Genomic DNA, 21,942 nt, shown 5'->3' with positions numbered 1-21,942 from the left:
CTTGACCTTTGTGATGTTGTCTCCATATAATATAACTAAGTGCTACATTTATGTAACAGTGTAGGAGGGGAAATGTTTCATTTGTCTTGACATGAGGGCAATTTATTTATTTATTCCCAAATAATGAAGATTATAAGACAACTTACTTCTTTCAAATAATACGCCTCTTTCTTTCATTCATGGAGGATAGAAAAAACCTTTGCACATCCATTTCATAAGACAGATGCGTCCATCGAACACTTCAAGGTACACAATCAGGACTGTTTGCCTGACGAAGGTGTCGTACTGAAACGTTGCCAATAATTGTTTATTTGCAAGTTACACAGCGTGCAGGAGTTTAGATTTACATTTCATGGGGTATGTTGTGCAAAATCAGGGTATTAGATCCTCTGCAGTGGTGTTTGAGTAAAGCATTTATGATATGTACTTTAAAAACAAGTTAGACAGAGATATATAAGAAAATACATTTTGTCTGTAGTGACTTTACAGGATGCATTACTTTCAGTGATGTATCTATGACCCATAGTTTGCTTCTGATTCTAGCCGCTCTATTCAAAAATCAACAAGGGGGCCCTCCAACTAGCATTCATTACCATTCCATCATGTCTGCCAGCGTCCTGACGCATACTCCTTTTCCTCTTTTTTCCTGTTTCTCTTTTTCTCTCCTATATACGGAAAATTCTCCTTCAGTTTTATTTATTGACTTTAATTTACAAACTTTGGTTTTCACAGTAATAATGCATGCAACACGAGTGAGTGCTGTCAGATGGGGCCCCCTTAGGGAGGTTTCCTACTGCCATTGCAAGATTTGTACATTTTGGGCCACTGCTTTGGTTTAAGTTTGTGAGCCTTCAGGGGGCCTATACTGGTCTGGGGCCCCAAGCAGTTGCCTGCCTTGCCTGTTGACAAGCAGCGCCTCTGTTTGCAGCGAACATTCAGAAGAAGAAGGAGTTTGTTGGAGGACCAAGATGCTTTTGAATATTGTTAATTAAATCAATCTCACCTAAGTGTAACAAAATACTGTCTTAGATATATATATTGAAATATCTGCTAAAGATACATCAAATTCTCTTACTGCTTGATGTCCACTGACTAAAGACCAATCTTTTTACTTTTACCGTCCGGGAGTGTGATTCTCCATGTAGACAGCAGATGGAGCCAACAGAAGGTGAGACACAACCCCCTTTCTCACCTGCCAACACTTCCACTTGACATCAATCAATCTTTACTTGTATAGCGCCAATTCATAACAAATGCTTTCTTGAGACAAAAATAATGTAAAAGATGTTACTCATTGTTTTGTTACAAAGACCCAACGTTAATCCATCCTGAACACAGCACTTAGCAACATTTAGCAAAGGTACAGTGGCAAAAAAAGAAAATAATTCTTGTCACTTTGGTCTTTCCCTTATGTTGTGTCAGGATAATCATCAACATGTCTTTCAAACATGAAATATTCAAATGACTGCTCTCTCAAGTAGCAGTACATCTCAGATAGAAAATGTATAAATGATCCAGCTTGATGCACAAATAGGCCTTACAGAAGCTATGCAGAAACACGACGGACAAAAGTAAGTGTATTATTTTATTAATTAAGAAAGTGCATGAGCATTGTTGTCCACATGCGATTTGGGATCTTTTATGTTTTTACTATTAGTTGTTGACCCATATTAGTTCTGAGCCATGAATTGCAAATGTCCTCTTTCTGTGGTGGAGAGGAGAAAATCTAACTCCCATGACGACCCAACCCGACCTTTGTGACCTGTCCATGTGCCCAGCGCCCACTATGTGTGTTCGATGTGTGCGAGAGGTTGAGGTCAGATAAAGCTGAAGCTGGGATTATAGGAAGGGCCATACTTAACAAGGCCTTATTAGCAGTGACCATAGTGACCACTGGATTACCCAGATTAGGGATTGATGTCCTGAGTTAGTCATCACTTCTCTGCCCAGTTGTCTCCCACTGCTCACTTCATTTGTGTCTCACTCAGATGACTCAAACGTAAAACAGGACCAAACAAAAGAGATGAACACACTTAACGTCAAACTCCAGCTGAATCTGAGGCTTCCCAAACTCTGTGAAACGTTATTAATGTTCTGCTTTATTTATACCCTAAGAAGATAGAGACATTAAAGAATAATGTCTCTAAGAGATTCACAGACATTTAGTTATTTTTATAGTAATGAGTTTCTGGGGGATGGGCTCAGACACATCTTTAAAAATAAAAAAAACCCTTCAAACCCTGTGAGCTTCATCTAACAGATTTAATTTTCTGTAATTGAATTCTACAATCGCAACTTTTATTTCTGATTCATATCTCACTCTATTTCTCAATTTACTGAATGTTTGGTCTAAATAAACATAATATAGTAATGGAATAATCAGATCCATCCATCCATTTTCTTCTCCTTATCTGAGGTTGGGTTGTGGTGGCAGCAAGTGAAGTAAGTCAACCCAGACTCACCTCTCCTTCCAGTTGAGCGTCCATCGCACCTCAACTGGCTCCTTATGTTTTGAATGTGTAGCAGCTCTACTCTACTCTAAACCAGAAACCCCCCTCCTTCCTGCTGCGCCCTGAGATCCTACCATGAAAATCCCGAACTGAATCGATGACAAGGGGCAACCCTGGCGTAGGCCAACACCCACTGAAAAGATGTCAGACTTGATGCCGAGGATGCTTACACAACTCCTAATTTGGTCATACCGGGATCGGATGGCCCGTATCCATATTCCCGCAGTACCCCCCACATGAGCCCCTGAGGGACAAGGTCATAAATCTTCTCCAAGTCCACAAAACACATGTAGACTGGATGAGCAAACACCCATACCACCCCAAGAAGCCCTGCGAGGATAAAGAGCTGGTCCACTTTCCCACAGCCAGGACAGAATTCTCATTGTTCCTCCTGTATCTGAGGTTCAATTGGTCGGGGCCTCCTTTCCAGCACCCTAGAGTAAACATTCAGCCTACTCAGGAGGCAGAGAAGTGTGATACCCCGATAAATGGAGCACACGCTCCGGTGTCGGCCAAGACATCCAAAAATTGTCCAGAGCCTTAAGCATCTTGGGACAAATCCCATCCACACCTGGTGCTTTCTAACTACCTAATGGACCTCTTCTAAGGTTAATAAGGCTTCCCCCGGATCTTATGACTCTGCCTCCACTGCATGTTGGGTTCAGGAGCTCCTCAAAGTATTCCTTCTACCGCCCAGTCAGGGTCAGCGGTTCTCCACCCCTGCTGATAACAGTCTGGGGCAAGCCCTGCTTTCCCCTCCTGTACTGTTGGACAGTTTGCCATAACTTCCTGTTGGCCATCCTTCTCTATAGACCATCAAATGTATAAGGAATGGACAATGGAATTCTTTGCCTCAAGTGAAGCCAAAAGATATAGAGACATGTGAATATATTATCAAGTGCTTATGAAATGTGACGGCACATCAAAGGCTTCCTCCAGTTATGCTCACTTTAGACATTTGCCGAAGTACTTGAAGAGCTAGCATGGCTAACTTCTTTACACCTCCAATATTTTTCCAGGCAATTGGGAAAGGCCAAGAAATTTAGTCACATAGTGCGTTGTTTTGTCAAATCGAGCTTAAACTTAAATGATAAATTATTGAGTGAATTTTTGCAATGCTGCAAGCAGATTCTTTTTTATTTTTTTTCACAATTTGACAAAGCCAGACCAGGTGGTTCTCCCTAAGAGTTTAGAGTCTTAAAACTTAAAACCACAATTAGGTAAGTGAAAGTCATTTAAGCTCACTGAAGGCATTGTAACCTGCAATAAGAAAATTTAAAGTGGCTGAATTCCATTTGGCTACTTTTCCAGGCATGTGAGGATTTAGGATCTGGATTAGACTGTCCTGTCTCACACAGCGGGGAGCAGGTGTGCACTGCTTTACTTACATCTGTGTCTGTGAGTGTATTTGTGTACCACAAACCAGCTTTGGCCTCTCCTATGTTTGGCCTCTGTTTGAGCTCACTACTGTCCATCAGCATCAATCTCTCTTCCACTGAGTCGATAAGCTTGCACAGTGGTCGTTCCATGTCTTGGTATTTCTTCATGTCCTGTCTCTCCATCCCTACATTCATGCACATTACCTGGGGAGGAGATTACTCCACTCTAATGGGAGACTTGGCTGAATCATGTCTTCACGGGTATTATGTAACACTTTACTAGGACGACCACGTGGCCGCAGGGCTCACCTTGGTTAAGATTGACCGCCTGCCCCTCCTTATCCAAAGCCCATCATCACTCTGAAACACACAACGGTCCACTGGCATCTTCCTGAAGAGACCTCCAGTTGTTTTTTGTCCAATCTGCTGATCAAAGATTAAGCCACATCTCCCAAAGTTCTGCATGTGAGGAAAACGGGGGCGCCAGCAGGCAGGATCTAACACCAAGATGTGCAAAGAAGTGACTAATGCTGGATATGCAGTGGTTTATATGCTGTACTTACTTCCTATTTCTCCTCTTGTTTAGACAGATGCATCAGCAAATCATGCTCTCTGTGTGTGGGTGATGAGAAGTAAAGGTGGGATTGCATCTCTGTTGACACCTCCGCAGATTCAACGTGCAGCAGGCAGAGAGAAACACAGATGAGCAGACAGAGTTAACAGTAAGAAGGGGACAGAGGGAGACAGTGAGAGAGAGAGAGAGAGAAGAGTGGCAGAAGATATATTTGACTATGTGGGTGTGTGAAGTATCAACGCATGCATCATAATTGTGGATTTTTCATGGAGCAGCAGGCTGTGACACTGCAGCAGGAGGACATAAATGGTGGTGGGTTTTTTTGTACTTTGAAACAGTCGGAGCTTTGAGCGCTGCGAACAACAAAAGAGGCATTTTCAACGACAAAAATGCAAACTGTGTCTGCTGCCTCGAGGATTTCATCGACTGGGATCATAAGGAATTTCTTTCAAAGTTAAAGGAATTCTGCGTGGAAAATGTTGATGCCTTTTTGTTGTCAATAATCAGGATATAAAGCCAAACATTTATCAGAGGTAAGTTTGGGATGGACGGTTGATTTAAGAGTTAAATCGTTGTGATGCTGGTCTGTTTTGCATGTATGTATGTATGTATGTGTGTGTGTGTGTATGTGTGTGTGTGTGTGTATGTGCCTGTGTGTTTGTGTTGTGTTTTCTATCACAACTCCGTCCTTGTTGCCACAAAAATGGGCTCCAGGCATGAATAGTGACTGTTTAAAACCTGTTATCATAGTGAAGGAAACATTTTGACTAATATTTGGGCTATGACGTCCATGAAGGTCCTCACAGGTATTAAAAAAACATTGTGTGTGCATGTGTGATTGTGTGTGTGTGTGTGTGTGTGTGTGTGTGTGTGTGTGTGTGTGCGCAGATTTCTCTGTGCTTTTGGGTACTGAAACTCGACTTCTCAAAAGCCCAGTGTGCCATGTAGTCAGCCCACGCTGTTTCCCGTTCCCATGGAAACCATTGCCCAGTGCTAAAAGCAGTTCATTTCTGTGCTGTGAATATATGTGCTTGTGTTTTTGTATGAGAGGGAAAAAAAACACATACGTCTCTGATATAGGTCTGTGTGGTCTTAATATGTATTCAAGGCTTTCTACATTGTGAAGCACACAGATGCTGTATAAACAAAACATTCAGTGATGAATCACGACTTCACCTTCCTGCCCCCCCCCCCACTCCCTGCATCCTCCTCCACAATGTCACTCCACTTGTTTATCTCTGTACCTTTCTCCCTCTCTTTCTCTCTTTCGCTCCTTTAACCCTTTCTGTGCCTCTTCTCATTCATATCTGTATTTCTCTAAGATGGACGTCATCCTCTACCTCCTGCCACTGATTGGCTTCGCCGGGTCCTTCCCCTCTCCTCCTCCTCCCCGGGGTTGCAGTGTGGATGTAGAACCCCCGTACAGGGTGCTGTGTGACCTGGAGTCGGTGTGGGGTGTTGTTCTGGAGGCTGTGGCCTGCAGCGGAGGCCTCTGCTCCCTGGTCCTCGCCGTGCTCCTGCTGGTCAAGCTGCGTTCCATTCCCGAGCCCGCCCGGCGCTCCGGCTTTGGGCCACTCCTCCTGCTCCTGGGCACGCTCCTCGGACTCTTCTCCATCTCGTTAGCATTCCTTGTGGGCAAGAACCAGGCGCTCTGTGTGGTCCGTAGGGCCTTCTGGGGGCCCCTTTTCGCCCTCTGCTTCTCCAGTTTACTGGTGCAGGGTGTGAGGCTCAGGAAGCTGGTGGCCGGACAGGCGAGCCCCACAGGCAGCTCCCTTGCAGCCCTGGGTCTGGCCCTGGCCCTCGTCCAGGGCATCATCTCTGCTGAATGGGTCTTGCTGACTGTAGTGAGAGAAGGTCACCCAGCCTGTGAATATCCACCTTTAGACTTTGCTCTGACATGCAGCTACACCCTGGGGCTGCTCCTCATAGCTATGGGGCTCTCCCTGGGGGTGGTCCTGTGTGGAGGGGAGATGGGGGGAGATGGAGCAGGTGGGAGTGAAGACGATAGAGATGGAGAAAATGAAAAGCAGAGATGGAAGTGCAACGCTGTCTGGCTCTTCCTGTCGAGTTTGGCCTCAGCATTGCTATGGGTGGCGTGGCTGGGGTTTTATCTTTATGGCAACCAGACGCTGAGGGGGAAGGGGAAGGGGGAGAGGTTGGGAGGAGGAAAGAAGGAAGCAAAGGTGTTTGATGAGCCCGCACTGGCGGTAGCCCTGGTCATTCAGGGCTGGATCCTGCTGCTGTTCCACGCTATCCCTGAGACGTACCTTTTACTCCGTAAACCTCGACCGTCCAACACACAAAGCTTCTTCGACACCAGTCACCCGACCTCTCCTCCACCTTTTGGAGATGAGCTCCCTGCACCCACTCATCGACCCTTCCAAGAAAACCAGGCCTTTTCTATCGAGGAGCATGGAGCAAGTAAGCTTACCTAATGTGTGTTTCTGTGTGTGTTTAGTCTATAACGGAAATCAAGAACTCAGGAGGCAATTTTTTGAGACCATTAGGATGAGAAGATATGGCATTTAAGTGTTTGCTGGTCATGCAAACACTGTTGCTGGGCAACTGAAAGGATAAATGCATGTTGCCTTGAATTTTTGCCAAAATTGGTGAATGACTTTGTGTTTTCTAGATTCATAGTCATTCTGGGGAATAAAAAGGAAAGTAACACACTTCCATGGAGCCTGACACTTTAAATGAATACTTTTATCTCTGAAATCTGAAAGGTGGTTGTTTAAAGTGATCAGCTGCCTTACTAACTAACTTATCCTGTTTGGATATGCTATGATTGTAATTATTGTAGTTTTAATTGTTAGATGGCCTGGCTCAGTACAATAGACTGTATTTTTAGACAGACAGAGCGATAAGCACCTGGGCATGACGAAAAAACATTTAGAGCTCCCCCTGCTGACTATATGCAGTACAGGTTAACTATGCTTCCTCCATGTTAACAGATAGGTCAAACCATACAATTAAATCACATGTCAAATATATATTTTTGTCAAACCTGGATTCTGTAGAGATACATATGTTCATGCTGATTTATGTAGTTTTTTTTTTTTATTGGATATTTGATGGGGAAAAATGATTGTAACTTCATGATTGACAGCTTTGTTGAAAATTGTGGTTTTGCATATTTTTTGTACAGGATAAGCGTAAGATGAGGAAAGAGGAGTAATGGAGGAAGGCTAGAGAAAACGTAAACAAAAACAAACAATTCCGTCATTGAACTTCCATAACTGTGAATCACAAGAATCTGTTTTTCTGTGGACTGTACCGACCTGAGGGATATTTGACGTTTAGTCTGTAACTTAAGTGTGTGCATTGGTAAGTGGCATGGCTGGATTCCTCTGTTCGACAAGCTAACTCCCATTTGGGCATGGCTTGGTTCCAGGTTACGTCACCAGCGTACTATGTCAGCGGCAGCAGATATTTAAGCTTCACTTTGGTACAACGGATAGACGCATGCATACACTATCCATATTAAAATACAGTCAGTGGTCAGAACGTTGAGGGAATTACAAGTTGAGAAACGAGAAATACGCTAGCCAACATTAGCTCGGCTCGTTGTCGCTCCTGATGTGATGTATCATCCGAAGAATGGACATTAGACCTGTGACAGAGAGGCACTGATTTTCTGTTGCGTTTGCCATTTTCTATTTATCTGAGCTTTGAATAAATACTAAAAAGAAATCTTGAAATCTGTAATTCAAAACACTGATTGCTAACATTTTGCTAGCTGTGACTGCTATTACTGTGAGCTAACTCTCATTCTTTCACGCTCTTAACAGTGTTCCTATTGGCAGCAATTTAGGCTGCTACTTTGAAGAAGTCCTTTTTTGGTGTCTAATAAACTATTATTTTGGATTGGTGCATTGACAGGCTGAATACAGAATAGCACATTTTAGGCAGTATTGAGGTTGTTTTAGATGTCATTTCAGTCTTCAGCATACAGGAAGACTAACATATATACACCATACATGAGTGCTGTAGGTTTGTCATCTGAACATTGTGACGCACTTTTAGCTGCTGTACTGTAAATGAACCATAATCCAATTAAACCTCATGAGAGCTTTATTATCCATCAGGCTTACAGAGATATGTGTGAGTCATTTCCCTTTGAATGCTCATCAAAACTATCCGAAACATTGAACAGACTGAGAGATACGGCACGATTAGCGAGAATACACAAAGAATGGAGGCAGTAGCAAAAATAACAGTGTTGCTATTGACTGAAGACTTCAGGAGTCTTGTGATATGGTTGGCAAGTGTACAGATAAATGAGGGAGAACCTGATCTGCAGAGAATTGGACATTTGTCCAACTTTCACAAAGTAGAGTAATACAGAGAGGAGAGTTATGTAACACAGAGTAAGTCCCTATAGAGCAGGGCTAATAGACTTTATCAGTCAGAGGGCCACATGGGATAATCACTGTGGGAGGTGGTTGTGGGCTGCACAGAATATTAAGTCAATGAACTACCTAAAATAGCGCCTATTAAAGATTTCAACGATAATAGGATAATCTAGTTGTGCCTTCATTTTCTTTTACTAAAATTTAAACCATAAATGTCTTGATTTTTGGCTTTTTAAGGCTGTCAAATTAAATATTTTGAATTTAAAATGACTGAAAGAGTAGGTCCCACTTTATTTCAACATTGTTTTATTAAAGCTGTGCTCTCTTTGTACAAACACCAGCTCCCCGCCTCTTTCTATTTCGACCTCACTTTATGTGGATGCTCTGGTGGCGGAATTTATTGGCAATATGTTTCAGCAAGTCGCCTAAAAACTCAAATCTACATTTTGTCCCCGAACGCAATAAAGTGAATCACAGGAAGAGGAAGCTTGCTGTTAATTATGGAGTATCAGAACACTCAAAACAAATTTGATATTGCCACCAAATGACACGGAGTACAACCAGCTGCACTTACAAAACAACAGCATGAGTAGAGATTTAATAGGACAGTTCCCCGTAACAATCCTCATTGTATTTGAGCAGGACGGATCTATAGGCTGCCTTGTGGAGGTCATAGGATTAAAAGGGCTATACCCAGCCAGCATTGGCAAATAATCAAATGTCCTACAGGATTTACATTTTGATTGACAGGATGGAGTTAAGGCTTCTGTTAATTGCCCTGTTAGATAATAACCTGTCTTTGTAGTTCCTGCTGTGAAGCTTGTGATTTATGTTTTAATATTATGACTCCGCCTTATGATGGAGTCACGGTTGGAACTATGACAACTACAGTAGACCCAGGTTGACAAAAACTGTAGTATTCCTTTTTGATGTGACTTAGGATATATCACCAAATTGTCCAATTGAGATTTTATTTGCATTATTGTTCAAGTTACCTCCAGTTTTCTTTTACAAATTCCACTGGATGAACAATTGGACAGAGGAAGCAGACACATGGCACATCATTATAAGACATGAGTGTTGTTTCCCGCTTGTGGTCCTGCTAAACTCGGTGACGTCCATTAATCCTCTGTCCAGAACCCTCTACCTGTTTGCTACATAGTGGTGATGATCTTCACCTTAAGCTAAGCTTCTGCTGCCATGAGGAGGAAACCGGTCAAAGGTTTTAATCAGAAGAATAACAATCCAAAATCAAGATATGGCAACATAGATGCTGATTGTATGCAAAGTCGACCCAGAAATTAAGAATTCATTTTAGCTGCGGATGTTTAACGTTTTCTCACCAGCAGTATATCAGGGTTGATCTTGCCTTAAGAAGTGCAATTGACACAGTTTTAAGCTACAGCTGATTGGGACATTCTTGTTGCAACGCTGCTGTAATCTGCAGTTCTTCATTAACTTCATCTTTTCTTTCTTAAAAATCATATTTCTATTAGAAATGTTTGATCCTTTTCAGCATTTTATTTATAGGACAGTTGGAAAGAGAACAAACAGGAAACATTGGGAGGAGAGAGTGAGGTCGACGTGCCTTAAAATGGACGAGGTCAGGAGTCAAACCGACTGTACAGTAGTGTCTGAATGAGGAGCGCCTGACTGGCATCCCAACTCTGTCTTTTTGAGCGGTCATATTTTTTACCCAGGGACGAACTACCTGTCAAAGTTTCATGGAAATTCAGGTTGTAGAAGTTCTTTGAATCAAGTTAAAATGTATGAAAGTCTTAATGTGACTTCATTAAGTGGAACCCTGGTCTCCAAAAATAACTCATCCTTCGTTGTAACTCTGTAACTTCAGATCTCTTAACAATTCAACAATTTAATTGTATCATTTTTGGGGGGGCTTTTTGCATTTCATTGATAGGACAGCTGAAGAGAATCTGAAACTTTGGGGTTGGAGATAGTGGGGTAGACATGCATTAAAACACATAGGTCAGAATGACTTTGTTCCTTGAGGTCACTACTAAGACTGATAAAAGTTCATTTAACCAGCGCAAGAAAGGAAAGAGTCATGTAAGCTGTGGTCCAAGTCAGGGTAGCATCCTAAGTAAGACCTAGCCTTCATAGACCACTCAGGCTGAACTGAAACAAGAGGTGGTCTACAGAGGATTACCTGTTTGCGTAACCAGCTGTTCCCACCCTTACCCTGTCAATACCAAGTTCTTGTTGCCTAGCAACCTCAATGGCTGCAGCGGAACAAGCTAACATAACCAACGTAACTCAACATATTATTTTAAAGATAATTTAAGTTTCAAGGCCCCCCTTTTTAACATTTGTATCGCTAGCTTTTGGACTGAGTTGAAAGTGTAATCGTAGACCGCTTGAAAGCCTTTCGTTAAAATCGGCAAGCAATGCACATGATGAATCCTCCGTGGCCTTAAAAAGTTTGAGGCAAGTACGTCCTTTGGAGGATGCAGCCCCTGAAATGAGACACAGCTTGAGCTTCCCATCACACAGTACAGCGTTATCAACCATGATAATTACTGTCACCTGTGTGGGTTTACTGTGGGTGTAAACAGCCACTGACTTACCCAACTGGTAGGAAATTCAGTTGTAAATTTGATGTATGTATGATTCTGTCAGTCAACATATCAGATTAAATTGACGGCTGTACCTTGTGTGTGCTTTTCCCTGCTCGTCTGTCAGCTCTCCGATCTGGAACATACCACAGTAACCAGGGCAGCGTACGTCCGGGCATCGCCTTCAGAGGGCACGTCTACCAACCCACTGAGATGGCTCTGGTCATGAACGGGGGAACTGTAAGTATGGAAGAAACACGTTTTAAGGAAAATTATTTCTAAAAAATAATCAGCCATAGAAGACGTGTTCACTCCCTGTTTGTCTCTTTCTTGAAGATGCCAACAGCTCCGATTAACTACACTGGTCGACGGTTATGGTGATAAGGAACAAGAAGACTGGAGAGGAATACACTGCTGTGTGATAGAAACAAATTCCTGTTGCCTCAGAAGAAGAAGACGGAGATGTAAATGACAGCACATGTCACGTCAGGCTGGATCACTTGCCTCACAGGATGGACTTAATGGGAGATAAATGTGTCTGATATATTTGTGTTTCTGCACACATATATGGATTTTATGTCTTAAGAACAAACTCAGATGGTATACAGTTTCGCTGAATTTCTGGGTTGCATCTTTACTAGATATGAAATCTCAAGAGAGAAAGACACATCTTGCTCATTTTCATCATAATCATTTACAGAGCATCAATACGATCAAATCAAATCTGAATATAAAGTCTTATTTTTCATTTGTAAATACACCAGAGAGACAAGTTTAAAGAGAGTTATAGTTTAAGTATAAAGGGCAATATCAAAAAGGACTGGTGAATGCGGCAGCTGAATTATCTGCTGTCAGACCATGAGAAGGTAAAGCTGAAAGGATGACGTAAGTGTAGTGAAGTAAACATGTTTGCCAGTTCATCAGTGATGCTTGCTTCATAAAAACGACACTTCCATCGTCTTTCTTTTTGGCGTCAGGCTGCAGCTTAGCTAAAATATTGTATTACGATTTATGTAACTTATCTTCATACGCCCACACGGCTTTATTGGACTCTATATTACACGCTGGAACGACCCAAAGGATTCATCGTGTTTGCTCCACAGTGGATTATCAGATGTGTTGGTACATTTCACTGTCATACATTTAACTGAGTCTTTGCAGAGTTCTGCCAGATTATCTGACGAGTTTACAACTTGTTTAAAAAGCAAGAATATTATTAAAAGCCATTTAATGCTGCAACAGCCATGTTGCGGTGTATACGTTTACTTCTGGAGGTTGTAATTTTGCACTTTATCAGCGCCGATTATATCTGGGCATTGTGATATTTGAATGTATTTGAGATCACTTGAGATGCATGTACAAGAACAGTTGAATGTTATGTTGAAATACATGTATTTTGAGTGTTTTCTAGGATTTTGATATACATATGTATATAAGATGAATAGTTTTAGTGTTGAGTTTCTACTAGATTCTCGACTTTGTAAACAGCAGTCCACAAAATCAATTCAAGTGAACAGAAAGCGGAAATTGAGACATCTTAAATTCTGTGACAACTCAGTGAACCCTTTCTGCAGAGGAAGACCGGATGATGAGACTGAAAGCTTTGGAACAACAACTTTATAGATCTTTAGTTTGGACCATTTTGGTCAGCAATGAACGTCGTGTTTTGCATGTTTTCTCAAAGATTATTTGGATGCAAGAAGGCTATAAATCATTCTATAGACTGCGATGTAGGTAGTGTTGTAGTCTAGACCACACTGACCGAGACAAAGACATATCCGAGAGCAGAATGCTCCGAGACAAGACCAAAACATGTAGGGATCAAGACCAAGTCAAGACCAAGACCAAGACAGGGCGGAACCGAGGCAAGACCAAGACCATAAATATCACTGAAAAAAAATCAACATCCAGTGTGCTTGTCACTCAATTAGAGCGTAGCACCGGGGAGGTTGCAGCCATAACCAGGAGGGGATAAAAAACATTATGAATGAACAGAAGATATTCATTATTTAAGAAAGGGCAGTTTTCCTTCTAATCACAGAAAAAATTACCCAGAAAAACAGCCTGTCAGTGGTGGTCTTGACCGGTCTTGATTTAAAATCCCGAGTTCGCCAAGTCGGAGACCAAGACATGACCGAGTACAAGTGATTTCGATTCCAAGACGAGACCGAGACCTTCACCAATTTTGAGCACTACAGCATTAGAAGTAGGCAACATATCATTCTTATATTCAGGATCCCTACTAGAAATGAATTAGTCCTCTTTATCTGTGAATGTAACTGGAGACATTTTAAGCACATGTATACGGTCCTTATTCTGTGACAGGTTGACGATTGGCAGCCGCTTTTCAAATATACTAGCAACTAAAATCTAATACAAAAAGGCAAATACGAATCCCTTCACATACAGTGAAGGATTACTCTTCCAATGTGCTGAGTGTCCACTTTAAATACATTTCAAATAATGCTCACATGTTCTTGTCGTTGCCATTTTCTTCTTGCTGACGTAATAACTTGTAATTCTGCTATGTGTGGGTGTGTGCTCTGATATTGTACAATGAAAGTATTACCATCACATGTTTTTTATATATTAACCCTAAATAGCTGACTTTGAATCATGTTAATTGACCAAATGTAAACAAGAAATGGTATATTCCTTTGAGATGCTTTTACGATGATTGCACTGTCACTGTTTAATGGCAGTGTAACATGGATGTCTGTAATGTGGTTTGCACAAAGTGGCTAATAATTAGTGCACATTTTCTGTTACTCGTTGTCTTGTCATTCAACTGATCTTTCTACCGCCCTCACAGATCCACTTTACTAAAGTCATCCTTGACTTCACAGTCATACAGCCTTAAATCAACACATAGAAAAATACATATAAATTGTAATGACATTATAAAATACGTAGAGACACACTGCAAATACAGAAGACCTGTGGAATTTGATAGCTGTATCAAGCCTAGTGACGGTCTGCACTATGTCTCCCCTCTCTGTTGGGTTGAATCATCAGGAGCTGGTTCAACTTCAACCTATATCCATCCAAAATAGCAACGGAGCTGCTGTCCTAAAATCCTTCAGTGCACGTAGGATTTAAAAGTAACCTATGCCGTCAAGGCACCTTAAAGGTATGGCGGTTAGGAGCTGAGGATGGAGGTTCAGACTGAAGCCTCTGAAAGAAGAAGTTAAAAGCTGTGGCACCTAGCCCTCAACCTGACGTCTGAAGGTTAAAGAGGCCACCCACAGCCCGAGCTTTTAACAACTTTCTACTGAGACTGAAGGGAGAAGGCTGTGTGCAGAGAGTATGTTGAAATCTGATGAAAATCTCTGAAATAGGCTGTAGTTTTGACTAGTAGGTGGACAATGAAGTTGAAGGTGGATACAAATCAGCTACATGTTGTAAGTGAAAATAAACTTGCCTGTAAATGTACACCTGCAAAAGGGAGACAAGGTGATAACTGGATTTGAACTGGCACACTACCAGAAGCTGCAGGAATACGTTTGTTATTGATTTTTCTCTCAAACGCTGAGCCTGAAGGTGGATTTTAAGCCTGGGGACCAATGACAAAGGTTTAAAGAGAAAGTTCAAGGTTGAAGCATTAAACTAGTTTGTGCAGTCCAAAGTGTAGCCCAACCTCCTCTTAGGTGTGACATCACAAATAAATGATGAGAGACAATATTTGTTGAATTGTAGATACACATAGACAGCTATGTCTTGTGCATGTGGTGTTGAACTGTTGAACGAGCAAAGGCTTAAATAATAATTAAAATGGTATTTGGAGCATGCAGTGGAGCATCAGTAACAGGAAGTCCTAATTTGACGCACAGTAACCGGTATTTAATTATTTGGAGGCACTTGGATGCTAAATACAGGTAGCTTTCTAGAAATAAGGGCAGTCTACAGAACATGGCACTAAATATCTTTCTTTTCCCATTTCAAGAGCACTCCCCAGCATTTGAGAGGACCCTTCATAAAAGCTTGAAGGAAGAGTGATATTGGTGCTGGTTTAGAGGAGGCTTATCTGCAGCCACAACAGGTTATAACGTGGCTGTGACTCAATGGTAGAGTCGGTGGTCTCTCAACCAGAGCGTAGAGGGTGTTCGATCCCCAGCTCCTGCAGCCTTATGTCGGATGTGTCCTCGGGCAAGACACTTAACCCCCAAATGCTCCCGCTTTAAATCATTTAAAATGTATATTTGGTTATGGTGGGCCCCAAGGGGTCCTGACTCCACTTTGGGAACCACTGATGTAGAGTCTGAGGAAGATCAGACATGGACCCCTGAGACATTTGTCAGTTTGGAGCAGTATTCTTCTTAACTAATATTGAAGATATTGAATTCAACAAATAAAGTTGCTTTTCAAACGTATGTGTAAAAGTTGGCATAGCCGTTTGTAAGGAGGGGATTCAGAATCCTAAAATTAAAAAACACTCATTCAACCCTTCACTAGCTACATAAGGCAGAGGTTAACACCTATAAGCTTCTGGGTACCCCAACTCTCAGAAGCTCTCAAGGATTATTTTATATATGTTATAAAACACCAAGTTACGAACGCATTTGTGAAGAAATTTATTCCCAGATTAGCCAAATATCTGATAAAATTCCTGAACTAGCCTATTTGAGTAGTCAGAAGACTAGAAAAGCACCATACAAGCTCTATTTATAATTTACCATTTGACATATATATATATATATATATATATATATATATATACATATATATATATATATACACATACATATAGATATCCATGTGTTTATTTGAATACAGGCTGTTTATTATTGGTTATATTGTGTCAAGATTAAGTTTCAACAAAGAGTGAATTTAGCGTTAGCTCTATGTTAGCATTAGCTTTCACAACTTTAATGTCTTCGGCTCAGCTCGTCAAACTCCGGAAAGTGTTCGCTCGCGCGCGCTCGTTGCTACTGACGCTTCCGTAGCTAACAGGAACGAGGGGAACCACTTCCGGGTCTAGAAAGCAGCACTCAAGTATCCACGTGAATTGTCCAATAGGTTACAAAGTAAGTACACCGTTCAAGTTTAAATTAAAATACTTCATGCAGCGATGATATCGTACAAGAATCTAAAGTCCTCTCTAACTGATCAGGTTGTATCCTCGTGGATTTAACCTTTTAGGAGTCTTACAATGGTTAACTTGTGTTAGCAAGCTAGCTAGCCAGGGTCACCATGAATGCTTTATTCAATCTGCTTCACTTGAAGAAATGTTGTTCCTGCCGTGCTATCACTCTGCATATGTAACACCGAGTTACCAAATAATACGCGTTAGTTTCATACAAACTGGAAAATTAATAATTTTTATCAGTAAGTGATCTTCTTATTTTTCAGACGGATTCCGATGAGGACGTGGTTTTCGTTTCTGAAAAGGGTGTAGCTTCATCCAGAGAGATCATCTTTGATCAGGTACTTCAGATATTAGCCTCGTTGAGTGGCAAAAAAATGGTGTTGACCAATTAAATCAGGCAAGCTATGAGGATTAAAGTCCTTGTGTTTACATGATGACTGTCTGTAGTAGTAACGTGGTGGTGTGTTAAAAAGAAACAGTCAACTAGATGTCAAGAGTCAGAGAGCGGCAGAAAGTTTCACACGTGCAGATTTTGAAGTGTCAAACATACAGAATGGTTCATTGAAAGATGTCTGTGTAGAAAATAACTTTATTTTTTTTACATGCTTTGCTTCTCTGGTGAATTTTTTTTAAGCGTTCTTCCTGTTTCCTGCAGACAAAGCGACTGGCCCTGCAAAGAGATATTGATCAGCAGTCGCAGCCCAAGCAGCCAGCCAAACCTTTGGTACGTGTTTGTTGCTTTTATTCCAACCCTTCGACCTTTAACCTAAAGGCTTTGTGTTACAGTTTATGTTGTCCACTCCGCAGACAAGCCTGAGGTCTGTTGCTGTCGAGGGGCCAGGGGAAAGGATGACAATGAAGGTGGAAGAAGACAAAAGTGAGGGAAAAATTGTGAAGAAGAAGAAACAAAAGAAAGAACAGACATCTCTGCCTGGAAAAAACAAGTGTACTGTTGACGACGGGAGCCTAGCAGAGGAGAAAAAAGGAAAGAAGAGTAAAAAGGTTAAAGCAATAACTCTGGATGTTGAGCCTTTAAATGGAGGTGTTGAAAAGGAGGAGAAGAAAAAGAAAAGTAAAAGTAAAGTAGAACCTCTGAATGATGCTGACGTTTCTGATGTCAAGAGTGAAAATGACGAAGGCGTTAGGAAAGAGAAGAAGAAGAAAAAGAAGCTGGCTGATGATGAGAACCGAGTGGAAACTGCAGAGAGTTCAGTGAAAGAAGAAAAAGTGGAACAGAAAGTAAAGAAGGAGAAGAAAGTAAAAAATAAGTCTGTACAAGCTAAATCAGAACATTTAAAGCTGAAGAAAGAGGAGGTGGTGGATGAGCTGCCAAAGAAAGCCAAGAAGGCAAAAAAAAGTTTTTTAGTTGAAGGCACAGACACGGAGGAAAAAGTAAAAGACAAGAAGAAGAAAACTAAAACCACAAAGGATGAAACGGTAAAAGCTGAAGAGGAAGATGTAAAAAGTGTAAACAAAAAGAAGAAAAAAGCTCAAACAAAAGTGGCTGAAGACGTGGTAAAGGTAGAAACACTGGAGACTGAAGAGCTAAAAGTGAAGAAGAAGAAAAAGAAATCCGAGGGAAACGAAGCAGGAACCCCTCAGATCAAAGGCAAAAACAAAACAAGCAAAGTGAACAAAGATGATATCCTCAAGGAGAAATCCACAGAGAGCCAGACCGTTATTTTTAAGGAGGAGAAAGTGGAGCTGAAGAAGAAGGGAAAAAAGAGTAGGACAGCTTCTGTGGAGGTAAAGGAAGAAGAGGAGACTGAGCCCAAGAAGAAGAAAAGGAAGAAGAGAGCAGAGGAAGAACAACTGGAGGTCGAATGTGAAGAAGCTGAGACGCAGAGTGTGGACACGAGCAAAAAAAGGAAAAGGAAGAAGAGCGCCGTTAAGGAGGAAACGCAGGAGGTGAGCGTTGAAACCAGCGTGAAAAAGAAGAAAATAAAAGAAGAGGTGAAAGATGAACATGTGAGTATCTGTTGTAAGAAGCCTTGGGTATTGTTTTTTGGTTTTTTTCCCCCCACAGGATTGAACCTTGTTTGTGTTTCAGGAGGTTTCCCAAACAGATGTGGTCTTTCTGTCAGAGAAATCTGGAAACACTGATGAGGTCACCATAAACCAGGTAAACATGGCCCTCATGATTCCTCCTTCATTTGTGTCAGTGAAATGTGGTATCCTTTGTTGTTTATGTGCTGTCTCACATTTAGTAAAATGCCCACATTCTCTGACTTTCTTAAATGATAACACTCTGATGATAACTCTGGTACCATTTTTAATAGGGCTGCTTAAAAATATCGATTCATCAATGCATTGCAATAATTATTTTCCCAATTGAATATCGATTCAGGGAAATCCTGAGCTCGATATTTTTTTTGTTGTAATGCCACCCCTCTCCACTGGGGGCACTGTGGGTGCTGTGAATTCAGATCAGGCACAATTGTTCACTTTAGATCATACTGTACTTTAGTGTTTTATTCTTTGTTTATTAAAGAATAATACAACGATAAAATACATTGGTGAGTCTGTTTGTTCTAAAGCTATACAAACAATGAACACATAATTATTTAACAAATATCAGAAGGTACTGATGAGTTATGTGTTTTCCTGTCGTCTGTATGTATTATTAAATTGATATTGAAGCATATTGATCAATAACTAATCAATATCAAATCGAATTGTGACCCAAAGAATGCTAATTGAATTGTGAGGTTGTGGACAAAACACAGCTCTAATTTTTAAGCCTTAACACTAAATACAAATCTACTGCTAATGGCTGTTTAGCATAGCTTAGCATGAAACCTGGAAACAGTGTCCATGTATTATAAACAGATTTTAGACTCTTGACCAAATAAAGCAAATGTTTGATATGACTTGAGTGTTTTTCTGAGCTGTACAGTTTCATGAAACGTGTTCTCTGTTTTTGTCACAGGAGAGAAGACAGGCTTTACAAATGGAGGTTGACGAGGCGTCTCAACCTAAAAAAGCAGCCAAACCTGTGGTCGGTATTTTTGCTTTTCTTTTAAAGAAACTCAAACTGTCGACTCTCTCTTCTACCCTTTCTTTCAAAGAGTACCAAAGTGCCTTTATAACAAATCCTGGGGTTATTTAGGGCAACACTAAAAAAGAAACATCCTACATTCTCCATAATGCAACAGAAAAGCAACTTCATGCAACCCAACTTGTTGAAATGTAACTTTCCTCTGATCGTGACGCAGGTCTTGTCCTATATATTTAAAGTTTAGAAGATTGAGCCGTTTTTCTATAATCGAGCCCTGGTGATGTTATCAGCGTTCTGTTCTCTGACTTCAGAAATCTCCTACAGGGCCACAGAGAGTATTTTACAAATGTTCTCACAGGCGTGCTGAGTGAACTGAGCCCTCTGTGTGAAATCAGAACATAGTTTGTTAAATGGAACATGGACTTGGGCTTGTGTGGGCTCGCTCCTCTAGTCTTCTGTCTCCTCCGAGCAACTTACACACTACAGGTCACACCTACCCACTCACACCACATCCACACACTGATGTAGAGGCTGCTATGTGAAGTGGCCATCAGTATAATACATTCATACACATAGATACAGCACAGACAAAGCAGCGGGAGATATTCAGGGTTAAGTGTTTTTCTCAGAGGACACATCGGACATGTGGCTGCAGGAGCTGGGGATCGAACCCCCGACCTTAAAGCTCCTCTGAGGAGTTTTTGGTTGGTTATGAAACGGTCTGAAATTCATAGTGATGCATCTTTAAGATCTTCAAGAGCGAACAAGCCTGTCGTTGACAAGATGTATTGTATGTTCTGATGCCTTCAGCAGTCACCATGGACTAGGTGTCGGACAAGATGATTAAAGCATGCTGAAGAATGTCTTTTTGTATATAAATACATATATATATATATTTATATGTGTATTTATGGGCCTTTTTTGGAGAGATAGGATAGTGGATAGAGTTGGAAATCAGATTGAAGGGAGAGAGGGGAATGACATGCGGGAAAGGAGCCTCAGGTTGGATTCAAAGCTGTGTCGCAAGCACTAACCACTGCGCCCCTGAAGAATGTCTTTTATACATTTTTAACAGAATAAGACAGTCAATGATTCATTTGACTTGTAAGGGAAAGCGGGATGAGATTTATTTTGTTGTCCGCAATTCCGCCTCTACTTACAGCCTCCTTGAGTGGGCGGGCTTCTCTCTCCCGTCACGTGCTGGATTGGCTAACGGTTGGAGACAGAGGGGTTCATATGAAAAATCATTTATGAGACATGTTTGAGAATCTGAGTGAAACAGAAACGAGCTGAATAAAGCGTTGTCTCGTCAGTGTGAACACAGAACTGAGAACAACAAGTCCAGAGGGACTTTGACTTCCCTCTCTTTAGTCAATACTCAGTTATATTTAGTTAGGATATATTTGATATCTTCTATATTGATGTTTAAAATGTTGCATATTATAACCTTCCTCTGCGTCTCTGTTTTTCAGGGTTTCGGTCAGTGGAGCACGGCACAGTTCGACAACTCGGAACAGCAGCAGAAGTTCCTCCGATTGATGGGAGGCTTCAAAAAGGGTTTCCAGCCGGCTTCAGGGAGCACTGGGGGAGCAAACATGGCACTGGGGAAAGACGACCAGCAAAAGTTGCAGCAAGGGCTTCTGGGACAGTTTGAACGCGCTCAATCGCGCAGAGTGGACTTTCATAACAAGGGCTCAGGACTCGGGTTCTCCGCACCGTCCAACAAGAAGTTCGCCATTGATATCAATGCGTCTAGATCTGTTCGCTTTGATGATTGAAGTGTGTATTTGTACAAATGTTGCTGTTTTTTTCTTTGTGTAGTTTTAATTGTGGATTCACAAAGTGTGCTCAGGTTCATTAGGAAACTCAACTCATAGTGGACTACTTCTGTTAACTTGAATATAAACGATGACTTGACTTTGAATGCTATTTGTACATAATGTACATTAAAAATCTGAAATCTTTTAAAACTTGACTGTTTAACATATTTAATTTCAGTTCCCTGTCTCGCCTCAGTGGGGTCTTAGGGCGCACTCACTCTGGCAAAGTTGTCCCGTACTGTGCTCAAGCACAATTTTCCTCCCTCCCCCTTTTCCCTGTTGGCCTGCCCTCACACCGCTCCAGGACTAACTGGACCCGAGCATGGTAACCTCTTATAACGTCGTATTACAACACATGAAGGGCTTTACATTATGATGAATCGTGCTTAGTTTACAAGACAGGCTGTCGAGTCCGCGTCCAGAACATGACAGCTACTTTACTGACTTTGTGTCTTATTTTGAGTCATTTTAGTCGGATACAGCCAGAACACTCTGGGATTTCTCGATAATGAAGGCTGTCCACGTTTCATGCTTGCATCCTTGACGAACTGCAGATTTTTGTACTTCCTCATTGGCTTCATTTTTTAACACCGGAGGTTTCTGCTTGGTCTTGATGTACAGCTAGTATGTCTTCAGCAAAGGGTCAA

The 21,942-nt window shown here is 41.4% G+C and overlaps 2 protein-coding genes across 2 annotated transcripts; both read left to right on the top strand.

The window, feature by feature from the left end:
- Positions 1-4,255: 4,255 nt before the first annotated feature.
- On the top strand, positions 4,256-14,159 carry gprc5bb (G protein-coupled receptor, class C, group 5, member Bb). The gene is made up of 4 exons (XM_061049840.1): positions 4,256-4,996; positions 5,786-6,884; positions 11,519-11,631; positions 11,728-14,159. Exons 2-4 carry the CDS (start codon positions 5,786-5,788, stop codon positions 11,770-11,772), a joined length of 1,257 nt encoding a protein of 418 aa, XP_060905823.1. The 5' UTR covers positions 4,256-4,996; the 3' UTR covers positions 11,773-14,159.
- A 2,157-nt stretch (positions 14,160-16,316) lies between these two features.
- Positions 16,317-21,445, top strand: knop1 (lysine-rich nucleolar protein 1). The gene is made up of 7 exons (XM_061049827.1): positions 16,317-16,415; positions 16,741-16,815; positions 17,133-17,201; positions 17,285-18,445; positions 18,528-18,599; positions 19,407-19,475; positions 20,948-21,445. Exons 4-7 carry the CDS (start codon positions 17,327-17,329, stop codon positions 21,251-21,253), a joined length of 1,566 nt encoding a protein of 521 aa, XP_060905810.1. The 5' UTR covers positions 16,317-16,415; positions 16,741-16,815; positions 17,133-17,201; positions 17,285-17,326; the 3' UTR covers positions 21,254-21,445.
- Positions 21,446-21,942: the final 497 nt, after the last annotated feature.

The sequence above is a fragment of the Labrus mixtus genome, chromosome 2 (assembly GCF_963584025.1).
Source record: "Labrus mixtus chromosome 2, fLabMix1.1, whole genome shotgun sequence".
Classification (NCBI taxonomy): Eukaryota; Metazoa; Chordata; class Actinopteri; order Labriformes; family Labridae; genus Labrus; species Labrus mixtus.
This window is presented reverse-complemented; position numbering and strand designations above follow the sequence as displayed.